Below are 17,414 nucleotides of genomic sequence, written 5' to 3'. Positions count from 1 at the left end.
CCATCTCTTAAGCATCAAGCGTACTATTGCACGGATTTTCAATCCAATCTAAGCCAAGCCGAAGTGGCCAGTGCGCGTTGCGGCGTTTTCTATGTTGTGTCGGTAATTTTGACTCGTTATGGGGCGATACTGAAGCTAAACGGCTGCTTCAAGTTGCGAGTGATAGATTATGCACTAAACAACGGCAACAGAGCCGCCGTTTGTCTACGAGTTTTGTGTTCGCTACTGGTGACGGCAGCTGAAAGCCACCAAGACGCATTGGGCCTGCCGTATGCCTAAAGCTGAGAATGATGGTAAACTTTATTTCTTCAGAAGGAAACTGCGAACGATTCTGTTAAATAGCTATCAGCCCAATATTGACGTCCTACGCTTATCTTTTGAGGGCTCCTGTTGAGCAACGAACACTACCGCAACGCCCACAAGCTTTGTGTATGGCATTCTAATTCTCGACCATTTGCTTCCACTTTTTGTCTCTCAAATAAATCTTGCCTTGTGTGGAACCTCTGCTTTTATTGTTGAGATAAGTTTTAATTAATACTTCTTAAAGCTTGCTGTTAATTGCTGGTGTGAGAATCCCGATTTGCGGCGACTTTGTTTTCTTTTTCGCTCGGTACGTTTTTGTGGAAAGTTTTCCCCCGTAATTCTCGCACCCCCCAACTTTGCATCGGTTTTACGGCAAAGAAAGTGCGAGGATTATGCGAGTAAATACGGTAGTGTGTTCTCCGGATTTAAAAATGTAGTTAGTTTTTCTATAGCTTCATTAGTTAATTAAATAATCAAGATAACAATGTCTATTGTTCTTACCATAATAAAAAAATATCCACCTGTCAAAAATTTATAAATAACATAGGGATTGACAGTAGAAAGCATAAGACATGCAACATAAGAAGCACTTTTTTGAATGGGTCATTATTTCTTACTTTACAGTACACTAAACTTCACAGCCCTGAATGTGGCCATTGTGGGGTCACACAAAAGACTAGTTTGAAAAACTTGCATCAACAGAAATCATAATCTGCTTCCTATGTTGTGTGCTCCAAACATATAGCTTCATGCTACAAAATAAAATATTCTGCTATCTGTAATAGTTTCAGATATACCGTAATTACTCGAATCTAACGCGCACCTTTTTTCCGGTTAAACGAGTTCATAAATCCCATGCGCGTTAGAATCGAGTACGAAAAAAAATTACGGCCAATTTATTGCCATCGGCATTTCCAAAATGGCCGCCCTCTACGTGCGTCGGCATGGCGCGTAGGCCATTTCTGCCTATGTATTTCCCATGTGCGGCACTTCATAAGTCTGCTGAAGAGTTCGTCATCTAGTAGTGCATTAGCATCGACGACTTTTAAAAGAAAAGTCATCGCGTGTGCAGAAACGGACGGAAATCGGGCCACATCGCGGTCGTTTGGAGTTCCCGAAACGTGTGTGTGGGACCGGCGGAAACAAAAGCAGAAGCAAAGCTTCACGCAAAGGCTTCAGTGGAGCACAGCAGGGTCAGTTTCCGCAAATTAAAGAGCTGCTCGGCGAGTATGCGCTTCAGCAGCGAGTGGCACAGCGGCCTGTGACGACAGAACTGCTCCAAGTGCGAGCTATGCAATTAGTCTTAGAAAAAGGTCTAATGCGGAGCCAGTTTAAAGCGATCAGGTGCTGGCTAACTAACTTTACGAAGAGGAAAGGTTTTTCCCTCCGAAGGGGAACATGCATATGCGAAAAGTTTTGCGGAGGAGTACGATGAAAAGCTTCACAGTTTTCAGAGGTTCGTCCTAAACTTGCGGCGCAACAACGGCTACCTGCTTGGGCAAATCGGGAATGGTGATCAGACGCCTGGCACCACAACCGTCGAGAAGAAGGGGGCGAAGCAAGTTCGCGTGCCGACATCGGTCCACAGTAAAACTACAGTGACGGCAATGCCCTATTACACGTCAGATGGGCACAAGCTTCGCCCGTACCTCATATTTAAATGGAAGACGCTCCTGAAAGGAGTCGTTTTTTCGAGTGGTGTGATCGTGCAGGCCAGCGAGAAAAATGGGTGCGCGTTGCAATCGCTGTCTTACGTTGTTTTTTTTTTTTCGCGGTGGAAATCGGGTACGCGTTACAATTGAGGGCACGGGAGAATCGAGTAAATACGGTATTGCAATAATTTTCATGCAGGGTGTACAATATTGCCATTTTTTGAAAATGAAGAAAACAAAGAATTCTAACATCTTTAACTGTATAAATGTATGCACTTACGATTACATAACCATTGACATATAAATGAATGCTAGAAAGCCTAACGAGTGCAACGCTGCAAGCTGATCGAAAATTGAACGAGTACTTCTCGAATTTTAGCACAGTAAAGTTCATTGCATGTAGCCAAATACAAAAATTTTTATGTTGAAATAAAAAAATGAAGCTGCCCATTAAAATAGGCTCCCAGCATTGTTTTTTGTGCACATTTAGCTACATTGTGCAAAAACAATTACAGCTCTAGCTGTCCTAGGTCCACTTTTATCGAACAAGCAAAAGAAAGTTGTCAAAATCTGTGCTTCGAGAATAATGCTGTTAAAACTTAATTTCGCTGTTCCGAGGAAAAAATATCAAGGCACACATACTTTTAGTCAGTTAATATGCACCGCGAATGTAATAAGACTGATTGTTTGTACGAGCGTGTCGTTTCTTCTAGTCCTGTAGCAAGTTGTCGCCGTGTGCTCGTCTGCCGCGAGGTCGCTTATCAGTTCGGTGACTGCACTGACGGCGATGTGCGACAAATGTGCGTGCGTCATCCACGATCTGTCGAATAACGCGGCGATGTTTTCCGGCTTGTCCAGAATAAGTTACCCGTAAGTGTCGCGAACCAAAGTTGCTCCCTCGCTCATCAATTTCGAGGCTACACGAGTGCCGAGGTGTTAGTTTCCTTTTCACGCAAGACTGCCGCATTTTCGAACATGTCATTAAATGCAGTCTACCTGTTGCCAGTAGCCTCCATTGCAAGGGCCGCGAGCATGTTCACTGCGAACGGATTGACTTTCTGTTGTTGGTCGACGCGCGGCGTACTCCACTCTGACGACCCGTCGCGCAGTTCAAGGTCCTTTTGTCAGGCGGGGGGAACCACAACATCGGCGGGTTTAGCGGTAAGACTGCACTTCCGTTCCGTCACTACAAAGATTGATATCTCTGGTAGCTTCATTTCTGCTTTTTACTTGCCGTCCTCTAACTGATGAGGCTGCAAAACACACCCATTCTCAGTAACGTTGTCGGCAACCAACGGGCTCGTACGTGAGTTAGGCCTACACTCGTGACTCGGCGACCGCCGTTGACCACGTCCAGTTCGTTATCCTCGTTGTCCTGAGCCATAGCGGGGATCTCTCTGAAGTTCACAGCGAACGAACCACCGCCACACCCGCTTCACAAATTACTATAGCACGGCACTTCTTTACTGCCGCAAGCAGTCAGTAGCACCATGACAAAATGACGCATGTCCGTGCACGTCACGATGATGAAGCAGACGCCGAAAGCGCCCCTTGGCCAATCGGATTCCTAAATTTGGTCGCGTGCCCCAAGCAGCCAATTGAATCGCACGCTAGTGCTTCTCGATGACGCGTTTTTGCTAAAAAACTAATGAGCAAGGTGAGCCAGCGGTGGCGGGAATTTGAAGATGAAGAACGACCCTTCCAAACGAGATCAAGATGAACACGATAACTCGTGTGTAACGGCAACAGTTTGGCGCGGAAAAAGCGCGATTTTAGCGTCAATCTGCGCTCACATTCATCTCACAGGGATGTTATAAATTGATTTTGCGCCAGAAATAATGACGCAAGAAGCTAGAAACTTCTCAGATAATTGCAAAAATAGGCGCAGATTTCGAAAATGTCAGCTTCAAAAGTCAATTTTTTTGCAACTTTTGGCCTTCTAAGACTTGTGTCCCCCCTTAAATTTATGAAGTTGAGAAGGAAGTGGACACCCGATGTATTTGGCCATAAAAGTAATATAGTAATTAACAGATATATAGAACACTGACACCTACAACGCCTTGTTCACAATCCCACAGGGACGCCAAAACATCTTGAATCAAACTTTATCAGGGTCAGCAATGTGTGTGCATATTATGGACTTCCCTAATCAGAGGGGGATCCCTTTGATCTCCATGTCAAATGGCACTACAAAATTTACCCATGAATTAAATCTTAGAATTGGCCTTAGCCAGATAATTTGAACTTGACTGATTAGCAGGCACACACCTGGCCCTAATGATGACCATAATTGATGCAGCATATGCCTTGGCAGTGCACGGGAAGGTAAGTACATCCAACACAAATGATCTCCACGGACACTAATGTTCTGTCTGTGTTTCTTGTAATTATTTTTTCCCTTCTGGTCACCAGTGAGTATAAAAGGTATGCTGATACGTTGCGAGTCTGCACTCTGTGTATCTTGTGTGCCGTTCTTTTTCATTTACTTCAATAATATAATCAATAATATATATAATCAATAATATATATAATCAATAATAATATACTAAATAATCAATATTTCTTAGTATCCAAGTTCATTATATCAAGGTTTGAGAGTATCTGAGACAGTGTCTGCCATCACAAAATATCAACAGCTCATAGTGCGATGATCACAATGCAATCAGCCTTTATTGTAAGCTAATTCAAATATTAAGTTTTGTTTATGACTGTCACGGTGCCCGCTTTTTTTTTTTTCGTCTATCCCTGTTTTTGGTGTTGTCTATTTATTCTATTTGTTTATGTGCTGAGCTAGCAACAACGAATTTGTACTGTTTTGAGCACTCTTGAGAGCTGCCAGCATTGCAAGGCAAACTGCCAAGGTGATTAGCCCAGGCATAAGCAACCATCCTATTTGTAAGAGCACTCCAGTAAATGGAGCATCAAACAATGCACAGCAAGACAGTGAGGAACAATTTGCCGTAAGGCTTCAGTACTGCGTGCTGAGCACCTGCACAGTTACTGTAGCAGCACAATGACGATATGATGAAGTGTGGGTGTGTGAGTCAAATGCGATGCTGAATACAGTCGCCGACCGATTTTTCGGACCTGGCGGGGACCGAAAAAAAGTACGAAAAATCGAACAGTCCGAAAAATTCGTTTTCGCCAAAAATCTGAAGTTTATTGCATCAGGCAGGTTTAAAAAAGTCCTTGATGCTGCCTTGCCTCAAACTACGCTTGGAGGCAATTTGGTTTGCCCGTATTTGCGCCAAGGTGACATCGTCGCCGTAAACGCTCGACAAAATTGTCACCGCGTTGGCGATCTCCGACGGCTACGGGCGGTCGTCGTTGTCATCCGACGACAACGACGACCGCCATCCGACGTCGACCGTCATCCAGCGACATCTAGCTGCGAACGTCCACTCTCTATTAGCTTGATTATGGCAGCTTTCTTCTCCATCGTCAGGGTCGTATACTTCCCACGCTTCTTCACATCACCTGGCTCCCGCGATGGCACAGATAGCGGAGCCATGGCACCGAGAACACAAAATTCGATGCCGCAGATAGCCGCTGCGAAGCACACAACGTCTCGACGCTACGCGACACAACACGTGCAGAATGGCGACTGAAAAAAGCTGCAACGACAATAAAAGAATCCTTCTTTCGCCTCCTCCCCGTGCGATGTGATGACGATAGTGCTGACCGAAGACGAAAAAACGGCGTCCATCACCGCGTCTTTTAAAAAGCAAACACAACCTCCGAAACTTAAAACATGGCGTGCGCATTCCAATCTCGGAGGCAGAAAAGGCATTTGAAGACCAAGCTTAGCCAAGCCGACAGAAAATCCAACATGGCGGCGTTCACAATGGCTTGGAGCGTGGCACAAAACGAGCGATTTAGTCCGAAAAATCGAACTTTCAGGGGCAAATTCGCCCGAAAAATCGGTCGAAACAATGCATTAGCTCTATGGAATCCCTGACGGTGCATTTATAAAGTCCGGAATATCCAACAAGTCCGAATTTTTGGAGTCCGGAAAATCGGTCGGCGACTGTACTGCCTTTCCCATGACACCCACAATAAAGTGAGCTTGCAATTTGGAAACCTAAAAAGCTACATACGTTCTAGACTCAACATGCAATGTGGGGCCAAACCACATGATGGTTCATGTGGTTTGGCCCTCATTACTCAATAGTAATCGGGGTTTACTGTATTTCCAGAAACAGGGAGACAAAAAAAGTAGTTTAAAAGGAAAATAAGATGTTGTAGACAAAATACAAGTTACAAAGGGAGCACATACTGCCATGTCAGGTTTCCAGTCACGCTCAAAGACGGCCATTGCAGCCAAGGATCCTGAACCCATGGTCACGTAAGGAAGCCTGTCTGTAGAACCGTGTGGGTGAATACTGCAGAGGACACCACCAGTTGTATCCACTCCCCCGAGCACCAATGCAGCGCTTATGTGGCCCTGGTATCTGTGAAAAAGGTGGCAGCACCGGTGCCAAACAACATTTTAAAAATTCTCAATGGTACAATTTATGAGGTTTGGAACCAAAAGCTCCACTTCAGAAAGATCTTTTACTCTCCACACCAGTGCACCTGACAAATCATAAAACATGCCTGAAAAACTGCCCAACTCGCAGCTACTAAGCAGTGTTACCACGGTGAACAGTCAGGCAGATGCAGCTAGAACTTGCACTACAGATGAAAGATGCTGCTGTTAGTACTTCTAAAAGCACATGAAGATAATCTCAAAGCAGTAACTATAAAATATACAAAGGATACTCAAAAATTTGAAATGTTTCCCGCAATAAATACAGTAACTGTGGTACACAGGATGACAAGGTGTGTTGCTGAATATATCAAACCAATAAGTTCTAAGCATTTGTTTTTTAAGGATGGGAAACATGGTACATAGCAATTTCTGACCAAAAAACATTTTTTATCTGCTGGCATGAACTGTGTTCAGAAAAAATAACTTTTTGTGAGATTTCATTAGCTTAGAGCCAGTGTTACATTATTGCATAAAATTGGCTAAAAGGCGAAGAACCACACCAACACAAGCATTATTGTATAATAGTGGCTTAGAAGACGAAGAACCACAGAAACACAAGCACAACACACTTGTGTTTGTGCGGCTCTTTATCTTATAAGCAGTGTGCAATAACGTAAAAATGAATGGACACCAACTGGCCCAAGCAAGTACCCTTATAACTTAGAGCCATATGTGCTCAGCAGTTTCTGGCCCACCATCTTCGCAAGGTTAGCACTGCGCTAATCGAGCGAAGAGTGCAGGCTGGAAATATTGCGCACAGATACCGTGCCCAGTGCTGATCTACTGAATCCCAAAAAAAGAAAAAAGTCACCTCAGATTGCAGCTCCTGGTTGATGACCAATAGTTTTGCCAAGACCTCTCAACCTATTTTTTCACTAAGGTTTAAGAAAATTTTTTTTCCATATACGAAATATGAAATTGTCTTACTTGAGGACATCTTTCAAGGGAAGAAATTTTATGGAGAATACTACCACAAGCAAAACACATTTTATGACAATACTTTGCTTTCCTCACTTTAGAAGAACTTTTCATATTTTCCTATAGAACTTCCTGAAACAAAAAAAAAAGTGGTCTCATAGTAGCATAACCATGCTAATTGGGTTTTAGTTTGCAAAATTCTTAGCATTAGTGCATTTCCACATAACTGCAGCCATATATTTCTAAGTGAAATGGCCGAATGGGTGGTGCTATGTCAAGATGCAGAGATCGCTCATTTAATAATAATTAATGGGGTTTAACATCTCAAAACCACCATATGATCATGAGAGACACCATAGTGGAGGGCTCCGGAAATTTAGGCCACCTGGGTTTCTTTATTGTGCACTTAAATCCAAGTACATGGGCTTAAACAATTCCACATCCATCAAAAATGTCGCCACATAGAAATCAATCATGCAAGCAGCAGTGTACAAAACTGGGCGAGTTTTCTTGAGCTTCATGATGTAAAAAAACCAGCGCAAAAGACTACACACAATTCGGCGCTTGTCCTGTGTCCACCTCCTTTTCTGTGTCATCTTTTGTGCTGGTTTTGTGCATCATCAATCATGCAAGATGCACGTCTACACATAGAGATCAATAATGCAAGAACCAATCATTAGTGCAGTAATTAATACTATCCTGAATCACTGGTGGTGTAAATTTTTGGCAGTAGCATAATTTTCAACAAGTTGCACTTAAATTTAAAGTTATTTTGTCAAGAATACTACACTAAAACAAACATCCATAATTACAGTCAAGCAAACTGTCACAGAATCACGACACTATCATACAAAAACCAGACATTCTGCAAACGCCTTTTCTTATAACAGAAATTGCTCACCTAAATAGCATCTGCTTCAACATGCGGTTTGCTGCGCAAACAGGCACAACACGTCCGGTTGCCAAGCGATGAAGCTCTAGCTGCGATGATATCATTCTTGTTGTCTTATCTGTGTCGGCAGCAGTACCTGCACCACAGCAACTGACCAGGAGAGAGTGCAAAGCAAGTTATTACCATGTCACCTTTGAGTGCCTTGTCGAGCCCACTGACGAATACGTAGCATTCTAGTTTCTTTGCAAAACACACAGAAAAAAAAAAATGGGGCAGGGGGTGAAACATAGGAATGTCTCCTTATGACACAAACTTTACACATAAGTTGTATGGTTTGCCATTCCACGACAGTTATGTCTGCTTGAAAATCTCTGTGCACTGGAAACAGACCCATGAGTGGTAAAAAACATCAGGCAATCCTATAGAATGAGTAAACAAGTTTACCGCATGTGCTCAGAACGTTCTGAATGCGTGTGGTAAATATGAAAAAATATGTATATCTGGCCAAAATAATTCCTCGGAGCCAGAGAGTCAACAAGTTGGCTGTTTGGCAGAATGCAAACACACGAGTTAAAATTAGACGCTGCTGAAAGTTTGAAGGAGCCCACGATGGCCTTACAACGCAAAGCTGCTAGAAAATGTGGAAGTGACACCATTTCGTGGCATCTGTGTAAAAGGAGGACACCTAAGCTCGGCCAGTTTCGACACAGGAGTATATTCTAGTTCACTTTGAAGGTTAAGGCCCAGGCCACTTAGAATGTGGATTGAATCTGATGCGACCTGGATTGCTCTATTTACTATTGATTTGCATCCCCACCTGAATTGTACACCTCTTATATATACTCTTCAGTAAAAAAAATGTTAATACCTATATACTACTCGTGTATTCTGTGCACCTAGCAATGAAAATAACAAACGTCACGAAGAACGGAGCTGCACAGCATAATATTCTCTTTTTCTTTGGTTGTATTGTAGTTGTACCACCCACATTGAGCTCCTCAGATGCCTGCAATGAAAGATAGGGGTAGCGTTTAAAGGGCCACTCAATAGGTTTGACAATTTTGAGCTGACAAGCGCAATGCGTGGATGAGGTGTTCACGATCACGTCTGCCAAAATTTGCAATGCTATGCGCTACAGAAATAGGTTAAATTTCAAGATGAACACTGCTCCCGCTCCCTTTTGCGGGCGTGCGCCCAGAGAATGAGGGCATGACGCGCACGTATGAATGGCCCTACGTACACGGAAATGCAGTGGCATTGATCCTCCACGCAGACTACTATGTTCTGACGTTGGTAATAGTGGCACCTGACATGGCAAAAGTTATTTAACACGACATGCGTAGTTTATGTATTTGTTGCTTGAACATATTAATCGATCTCTGAATAAATAATGAGATGCAATAAAGGAATGTGAGCGTTATTTTTTCTCCATTTTTTTCCCCTTGAACTCCAACGAGATGCGGGGCTAATGTGTTGGCGTTTCGCATGCGTTCAAGTTCCCGCAGTCAGCGCATCGAGCAGATGACAGTCGTGGAACGCTCCTACGTGTTCGCGCACTCATTGTGCTAATCTATTCCATCACGTCTAAGCCAGCATTTCGAAACCATACCGCTGAAACAGGCAGTAAACCTCAAAACAATGATGGTCAAAAAAAAAGGGGGGGGGGGGGGCTCGCATGCAGGGAGGTTGGGCTTGTTCGAGCACATAATGCACACGTCACCTCTTTGTCGGATGCCGGAGAGGGTAAGAAAGAGATTTGGCTTGCGAAGGCTATGCGGAGGAGTGGCAAGGGTTTTGAGCTTGCCTCCTCTCATCCTCGTTTCGTGCCGCCTCAGAAAAAAAAAAAAAGATTTCTCAGCTCGTAATCAGCCGATTCACAAAATTTTTGAGGCAAAATGTTCTTGATCGGACACTTAACAACTTCCACGGTCTAACAAGTTTGGTATGGGACCTGGTGAGTGGCCCTTTAAAGCAATGACGTTCGAATTTGTCTGGTCACTTTCTCAATTCCACAGATTTATCATAGATGAGGGTGGGTTACCTTTGTGTACTCTTCTATGGACATAACGCTTGAGACTAATCACAGATTTAATAATGCAACTTCAAGAAACCGAAACAAGAAATTTAGATGAAGTTGCCCAACTCTACCCTTGAAATGCGAGCGACCAGCAATAAGTGGGTAGCTGAGGATGTTTTCTGCTGCATCGCCAATAATAATAATGATAGTAATAAAAATAAAACGCATTAAATAGCCCAACAAGCCTCAGATAATAGCAGTTCTATCCGAACCAGAAGGCCTTCAAACTGAGCCGAAATCGTGGTCAAGACAAGCATGCACAAATTTACCGACGTGTGTAATGTTGTGGTAGGAAAGTCAGATATGCTGTGCGATATGTCGAAGCAACAGACATCAAAATAGTGAATGTACCAATATGGAAGCTAAGGGACGCTTTAGACACCGTCAAGGACAAGTTGCCGAGTGAAAATTTCCAAGCTCTTTTTTATGTTTTAGGCTGCCACAATTGTGACAACCAGTACATCGGTGAGACCACTGATTTCAAGAAAAGTTAAACAACCCAAATACGACGTCAGACAACAAAGCATGATCTCATATGGCCTCGCTAAACACATGGAATCTACAGGCTACGAAACTGACTGGTGAAACGGACTAGTGGTTTTGGCCAAAGAAAAGCTTGCATTTGCTTGCATCTGGAATACCAGCACATACAGACAACAGCACTTACGCTGAACAGGAGTGACAGGACGCTTTTGACAATGTAGTCCCAGTGCTTATGTCACGTACTTATGAGTACTTAATTTTTTTTAGCCTGAACCTTTCTTATGGCTATTGTTGTGAACAAAACTCCCGTAGCTGGTGCTGAAACATCACTAAACTTTGTATTCTTTTGGTAGGTCTATCCTTTTACATCCACACCAAGAAGCTACAGTTACACACTGCCTTCTATTTTTTCACGCATCGTCTTGCTGTTCACAGTACTTGCAGCCAAAAGAGTGGCTGTTTAAGCTTTGATCAATGGTAATGTCTACTTTTGTGAACACTGCACAAACTGACATCAGTTTCCATGACCAGGCCAGATTTATCAGGAATTCCCTGACTTTTCCAGGTTGGTAGACACCCTGTTACTGCATTCGTGTTGCTGAAAAATCTATTTAAAAACATTAGGTACTCATTGAAGAGGTGAACCCACAGCACGAGCTTGGCTTTTGTAAGTGTTCACGATATCTTGGCACAATGAGAGATTTCAGAATATTCACAGAGCAGTGAATGATGGAAATACAATGGCACCAAACTACAGGATAACCAAAGCTGAAATATAAGAAGCAATGCACTAAGAAATTAAAGCACAAGTTTAACCACTTGATTTAAAGTGGTAAAATGAAGTGTTTACAACTGCCTGTAATAAGTCAGTTGTAGTTGAAGAAAAGAACAATTTAAGTTTTTGACAGCTTCACTGACATTGACATCCCAATAATCATTGGTTTCAATGGAGGGTAAGTTTTAAATGACAGTTTATGACAGGTGGCAATGGAGGCTGCCTGCAAGAAAGTCTCTATTGATAAAAGTGCCCAATTTCGAGCAGCACATGTATGCCACAACCAACTTCCATATGAGGATAATCTGCTCAAGGTCCAATGATTGATTGATATGTGGAGTTTAACGTCCCAAAACCACTATATGATTATGAGAGATGCCGTAGTGGAGGGCTCCGGAAATTTCGACCACTTGGGGTTCTTTAACGTGCACCCAAATCTGAGCACACAGGCCTACAACATTTCCGCCTCCATCGGAAATTCAGCCGCCGCAGCCCGGATTCGAACCCGCAACCTGCGGGTCAGCAGCCGAGTACCTCAGCCACTAGACCACCGCGGCGGGGCTGCTCAAGGTCCAAGATAAAAAGAAACATTTCGCACATGTTTGGTGCCTCGACGCCCCCCATTCAGTTAAGCGGTCATACGAGGTACAGTCAAACCAAATAAGCTCCTTTTTATACATACCATTACCAACATAGAAAACTGCTACAATCTTTGCTTGGTGTTCAAATTTATTTCACCAAATACATCTTGTTGCCTTGTAGCACGCATACATGAATGCACACACACATACACCATACAGTTCAAATCTACAGCTATAACTCAGTGCAAAACCCATTAAGAAGGTATGATAGAATAACCCCCCCCCCCCCCAAATCGAATTTTAAATTTTGGCACCAAAACATCCACTGTACTCTGAGGAACAAACCTGTGGAAGCCCGACGTCGAGCAGGTGCTTCAAGCGGTTTAAATGCCACACCCAAGTGCGCCGAGCGCCCTCTGGCGTGAGCAGTATGTGCACGCAAAACTTTGTTTTTCTCAAATTGCCTTTTCTGTAAATTTTTCAACTTCTATGTACCTTTTCTCAAAAAGCATTGAAATAATTTCGATGAAACTTTGTATGCATGAGCTACAAGTTAGAAACAATGTGAGCTATAAAAATGGCTGATTTCATAAAAAGTGAAGCTGTAAAAAATATACACAACAATACACACCCTTTGTGGCGTTGTGCAAGCAGTATTTTTTTTACAAGAACTTCATGAAAAATGTGATGCATTTTTTTAGTTCAAATGTAACCTATGAGTCTCTACAACAACACGGTTATATATAGTTACATTCCTTTCCGTAGTTGCAGAGAAGAAAAGGTACATTGAATAAGTGAACCCTCTTTAAAATTTGGGAGTGAGCTATAGGAAGGATAAGCAACCTAGGCAAGCATAAATAAAGGGTGTCATTTGATACCCAGGGGCGTCTTTTGTAAGCACATAAAACTTCATGGGAATACTTGCAGCCGTTTCTAAAACAGATACCTGCCAAGTTCAAGGTTTCTGAATACGAGAGATTTCCGCAACAAGAGGAGGGGGAATTATGTAAGCGCTGGAATATTTCCCCCCCCCCCTTTTTTTTGGCACCAAAAGAAAATAGAAAAAGGCATCACGCAAAAAAAAAAAGAGGGGGGTCCCAATCGCAAGCGCCAACATCGGCGTTGTGGTCTTATAATGGCTTGGAGTGGCCGTACACACGAGGTATGTTTCCCACTAAGGTGAGAGTCTCAAAAGGGGAGTGAGAATACTTCTGAAATTTCGCATCATAAGAACAACTAGCAAAATGTACTTGCATCAAAACAACTCGCGCATGTCTTCCTGGGACACACGTGAATGGATGGGATGGCGCAGCTGGCTGCCGCGAAAGGGCGTGTGAAAACTTTGGCTTTGTTCGATACTAGATTCTTCGGACAGAAACACGAAGATGCTTCTAGTCCTTTTTCAAGTCTTTGCTGCCTTTAATCTACCGCTATTTTAGCCACGTGCCCTCAGAGCTCGTAGATCGCTATTGCGCCACTGCGACCGCGGTTTTGTGCACAGTGGCTCCAGCAAACTGTAGATCTATTTTAATCCGTGTGTGTTGGCTGCACACGTGCCTTCAAAACTAAGTCGTTTTATGCTATCTATGATCGCATCCGCAGCGGTCTTTTTCACAGAGTTTGCGGAAAGAAGCGTTGCTTTGACTGGCCGAGCATCGTACGCGCACACACCTTCTGTGTACAGCCAGTAAAGTCGTCGCCATACATGATCGTGTTAAGAACGATCGCGATTTCGTCCACAGCGGTTGTGGCAACAACCACATGTACTGTAGAAGACAATGCGTGCGCTGGTCGCACGCGTACTTCTGAAGCTTCGAGCACGCCGCTTTCGGTCGGTCTTCGTTCGACGGTTTCGGTACTGAAATTCACATCACACACCGCATTTTGAAAAAAGGTTCGGAAAATTGGTCGGAAAGGGTTCGGCCCTATGAACACAATAGAATTTGGCTGGGGAATTCCACGAATTCATATCTGCTGTGGTTTCGCATCACTGAGACTGTTGTAAGTTTTGATGAACGCCTCCTATATTCGTTTATAATAAATTGCGGTGGGTTTGCAAAAAGCCTGAAGTGGACTGACCAGCATTTTTGCAATGCCGCCTGATCACACACAAAAATTTCAATTTCGGGGAGATTGTCATGCTACCGTACAAACGGGCGAAACGGTCAAAATCCGGGAGTGTTTCAGACAATCAGGGAGACTAGGTAGGTATGAAGATATTACGCTAAAACTGACATATACCATTAACCCTCCATACCCCCTTAAATGGCTAAGTGCCCTTTGATAAATTAGTTGATCACTTACTGTTGAAGTAACCCCCAAACAGCAGTACAGTGATGGAAGTGACTTTACTTTTTGGAGCACACTTTTGAGCAAGAAAATTACTGATTTTGGAGCAGCCATAAGTGTATTTGGAGTGAAACAAAATTTAGTTTGAAGCAGCTATTGGTGTTTTTAGGAGTAAATACAAAATTTGCCATTCACGAATTGGAGTTCAAAGCATCGTCGAAGTATCTCATAAATATTATATTTATTATGAAATATATATCACAGACTGCAATGAAGGTAAAATTCAAGAAGCAATTAAAAAGATGGCTGGTTGTCTAAAATGGCCTGTGAAATGACCTATATATCTGAACTACTATCGTAGTTATGGCAGAAATGAAATCATACCGGTGAAGCCGAGCACCACATCTTAGAAGTACCCACAGTCCCACATAACTATACGAGGTAAAAGCAATACTACTCATTTTCACATTTCACCACACTTGTCTCCATGTCTGACTGAAAAAAAAAAAAACTGTCAAACGAGCTATATGCTTAATATGCCAGTTCTTGTCGCGTGAATGAGATCAGAGCCGACAATGTTGCACACTTATAGCATACTGGGATGCTAGTAAACAGATTATTTTCAGCTTCTTTAGAACTTATGAGCTCGTGAAACAGTGAGATTGTCATTCTCATTCTCTCAGTGCCATTTTGGAGCAGGATTGGAGCAATTGCTACAGCGTGGAGCAGCATTTCTCTTTCGGAGCAATCGGAGCAACACTTCCATCACTGGCAGCAGCACTGGCAATCGCATCATGTTTTGTTTTTAAAAACAACCCGCACATTATATATTAACTGATGATGGAGGCACCTTGTGTTTACGCAAATCCGTACCATGACATCGGCAATATTTTGCCAACATGGTGTCTGTAAAAGGTACCTCGAACTATGGTAAGGCACATTTTTTGGTGCAGTTTTTAAAACCTTCATAAATTGAAAGACTTTGTCGGGATATGCATGACCATATGGTCACGCTGGTACCTGATAATTTAATTCATTGAGTGGCAGTGCTGAACGTTACAGTGGCTAGATGTTATTAACCATCTATTTAAATGTAGACCTAGTGAGCCCTTACGTTTCACACCGACAGTATGGCGACTTCACCCACGTTGGCAAGACCATCCCTAACTTGTGCCAAATAAAGCACTTCAATAAGTACGTCAAAAAGTACGCTCAGGGGAAAGCAGATGAGAAAGAGGAAGGGATCATTTTCGTCTGCGTATAGGATGTAACCACGCAGTAAGAACTGCACCGTGGACGTAACTTCACTTTACACGTAACGCTAGCGGTGGCTACGGTTACGTTTGGACGGTTACGGCTACGGTTACGTTTGGACATAACCGTAGCCGCACCGTAAAATAATGCAGCGATGACACGATTCTACGCTATGTAGGAATACGATTGCTACCATGGAACATTGCGGCTGACCTTACAGCAGCGCTTACAAACGTAAAGTTAATCATCACATTCATGCCCAAGACACCTTGTCATCGTAGATGATTTCCAAGCAAACCTTACAAGATATTCGGGGCGAGGTAATGGATCTTGTTGCAGTTCTTGTCCGCCACAAACCCTCCAGCCGTGGCGCGAGTGTCGGCCCCGAGGATAACCCCATCCTACAGAAAGCAAGAACATCACATTCAATTACATTGCGCGTAACGGCGGCCACAGGACCATGAAAAGAATATGCGTTACCTTGAACACTATACCAGCAATAGTTGTGCCGGTCTTTGTTGCCTTCGGCATCGGAAGCCCTTGCGCTTGCAGGAAGGCATTCCTGTAAAACATCAAACTTGTTGGAGCGTCGCGCACAAGCTTCAGTAAACAAAACTGCCTTTTCATTTTCTTTCACTAAGCGCACAACTATCGTGTACATCGCAAAACGCAATAATAATGAAGTTGGAAGAGAAACATGCTTTCTGATGGAAATGTGCCGAATCATGGTAGTTACAGAGTTGAAGCAATCAATTTCATACGCATACATAATCTAGGAGACATATTTGCACGCCAGCTTTGCCGCGAACGTTTTCCATTTAGGTCAGTGTCAAATACCACTCTGTTTTGTCTTACCTGCGACAATTTTCAAAGCAAAATCCCGAAGAAGGCTCGATGAGAGCGGCGGCGACAGTAGCCATTTTAGTGGTGTAGCTGTTCGTTATAGAAAGATAATGCAGTAAGTTGCAGGGGCGGTGTGGCGCGGCCTCTAGCGGCTGCTAATACATCATAGCAGAGGGATGTGCCAACCACGGTGGTCAAAAGCGGACAAACCACCTTTCCTTCCTCCGTGGGACAAACGCAAAAGCATGGTCAAAAGCCAAAAGCACCGAAAACATGACCTGTCAGTCCGAAAACCGAAGACCACCCAGGCGGTAGTTGAAAGCTTAGACTTAGAAAGTAGTCACTCCGATAGTGAAATTATCAAACCACCACTTCGACTAACGTTGGTTTCGTTTTTGAGCTTTAGTTCACGCGCAGTGTTTGAAATTTCGAAATATTGATGCACCATTTAGTATTTTTTATTAATCTTGTCACATGCAAAATATATTTAGATTTTAGATGCAACAGGGTTCTTTCATTTTATATTGTTGTCAACGTGCAGCTGGCTGCAGCTATGTCGGTGTTCCTTCTCAGCAGTAATGCCAGGTGGGTACAGTGTACTAGAACTAGTACACTGTACAGGTGGGCTACAGAAAACAAATGTTTGGCGTCGCCTTGGACTATTTGGCTACTAAAAATAAAAAAGTTGACTTTGGGGGGGGGGGGGGGGGGGCTTCAAAACACGCTGCCGCGATGAACGCTCCAAAGGTGACTTTTTATCGATCAGATTTGGCCTTGAAGAGACCGAGAACTTCAAAATTCACTAGAATTCCGCAC

General features: G+C 43.3%; 1 protein-coding gene across 1 annotated transcript in view; it reads right to left on the bottom strand.

Moving 5' to 3' along the window:
* Window positions 1-16,762, bottom strand: part of Prosbeta2 (Proteasome beta2 subunit) — a 37,850-nt gene extending 21,088 nt beyond the window's left edge. Inside the window, exons 1-5 of the mRNA XM_037413605.2 lie at window positions 16,611-16,762; window positions 16,236-16,317; window positions 16,059-16,156; window positions 8,306-8,446; window positions 6,232-6,406 (exon numbers count right to left, since the gene is read on the bottom strand). Coding sequence (XP_037269502.1) covers window positions 6,232-6,406; window positions 8,306-8,446; window positions 16,059-16,156; window positions 16,236-16,317; window positions 16,611-16,675 — 561 coding nt within the window. The 5' untranslated portion in view covers window positions 16,676-16,762. The remainder of the gene's footprint in view (window positions 1-6,231; window positions 6,407-8,305; window positions 8,447-16,058; window positions 16,157-16,235; window positions 16,318-16,610) is intronic.
* Between the last annotated feature and the right edge of the window lie 652 nt (window positions 16,763-17,414).

Source organism: Rhipicephalus microplus, chromosome X, assembly GCF_043290135.1.
Source record: "Rhipicephalus microplus isolate Deutch F79 chromosome X, USDA_Rmic, whole genome shotgun sequence".
Classification (NCBI taxonomy): domain Eukaryota; kingdom Metazoa; phylum Arthropoda; class Arachnida; order Ixodida; family Ixodidae; genus Rhipicephalus; species Rhipicephalus microplus.
The sequence above is the reverse complement of the archived record's forward strand: the minus strand, read 5'-3'. Positions and strand labels throughout refer to the sequence as shown.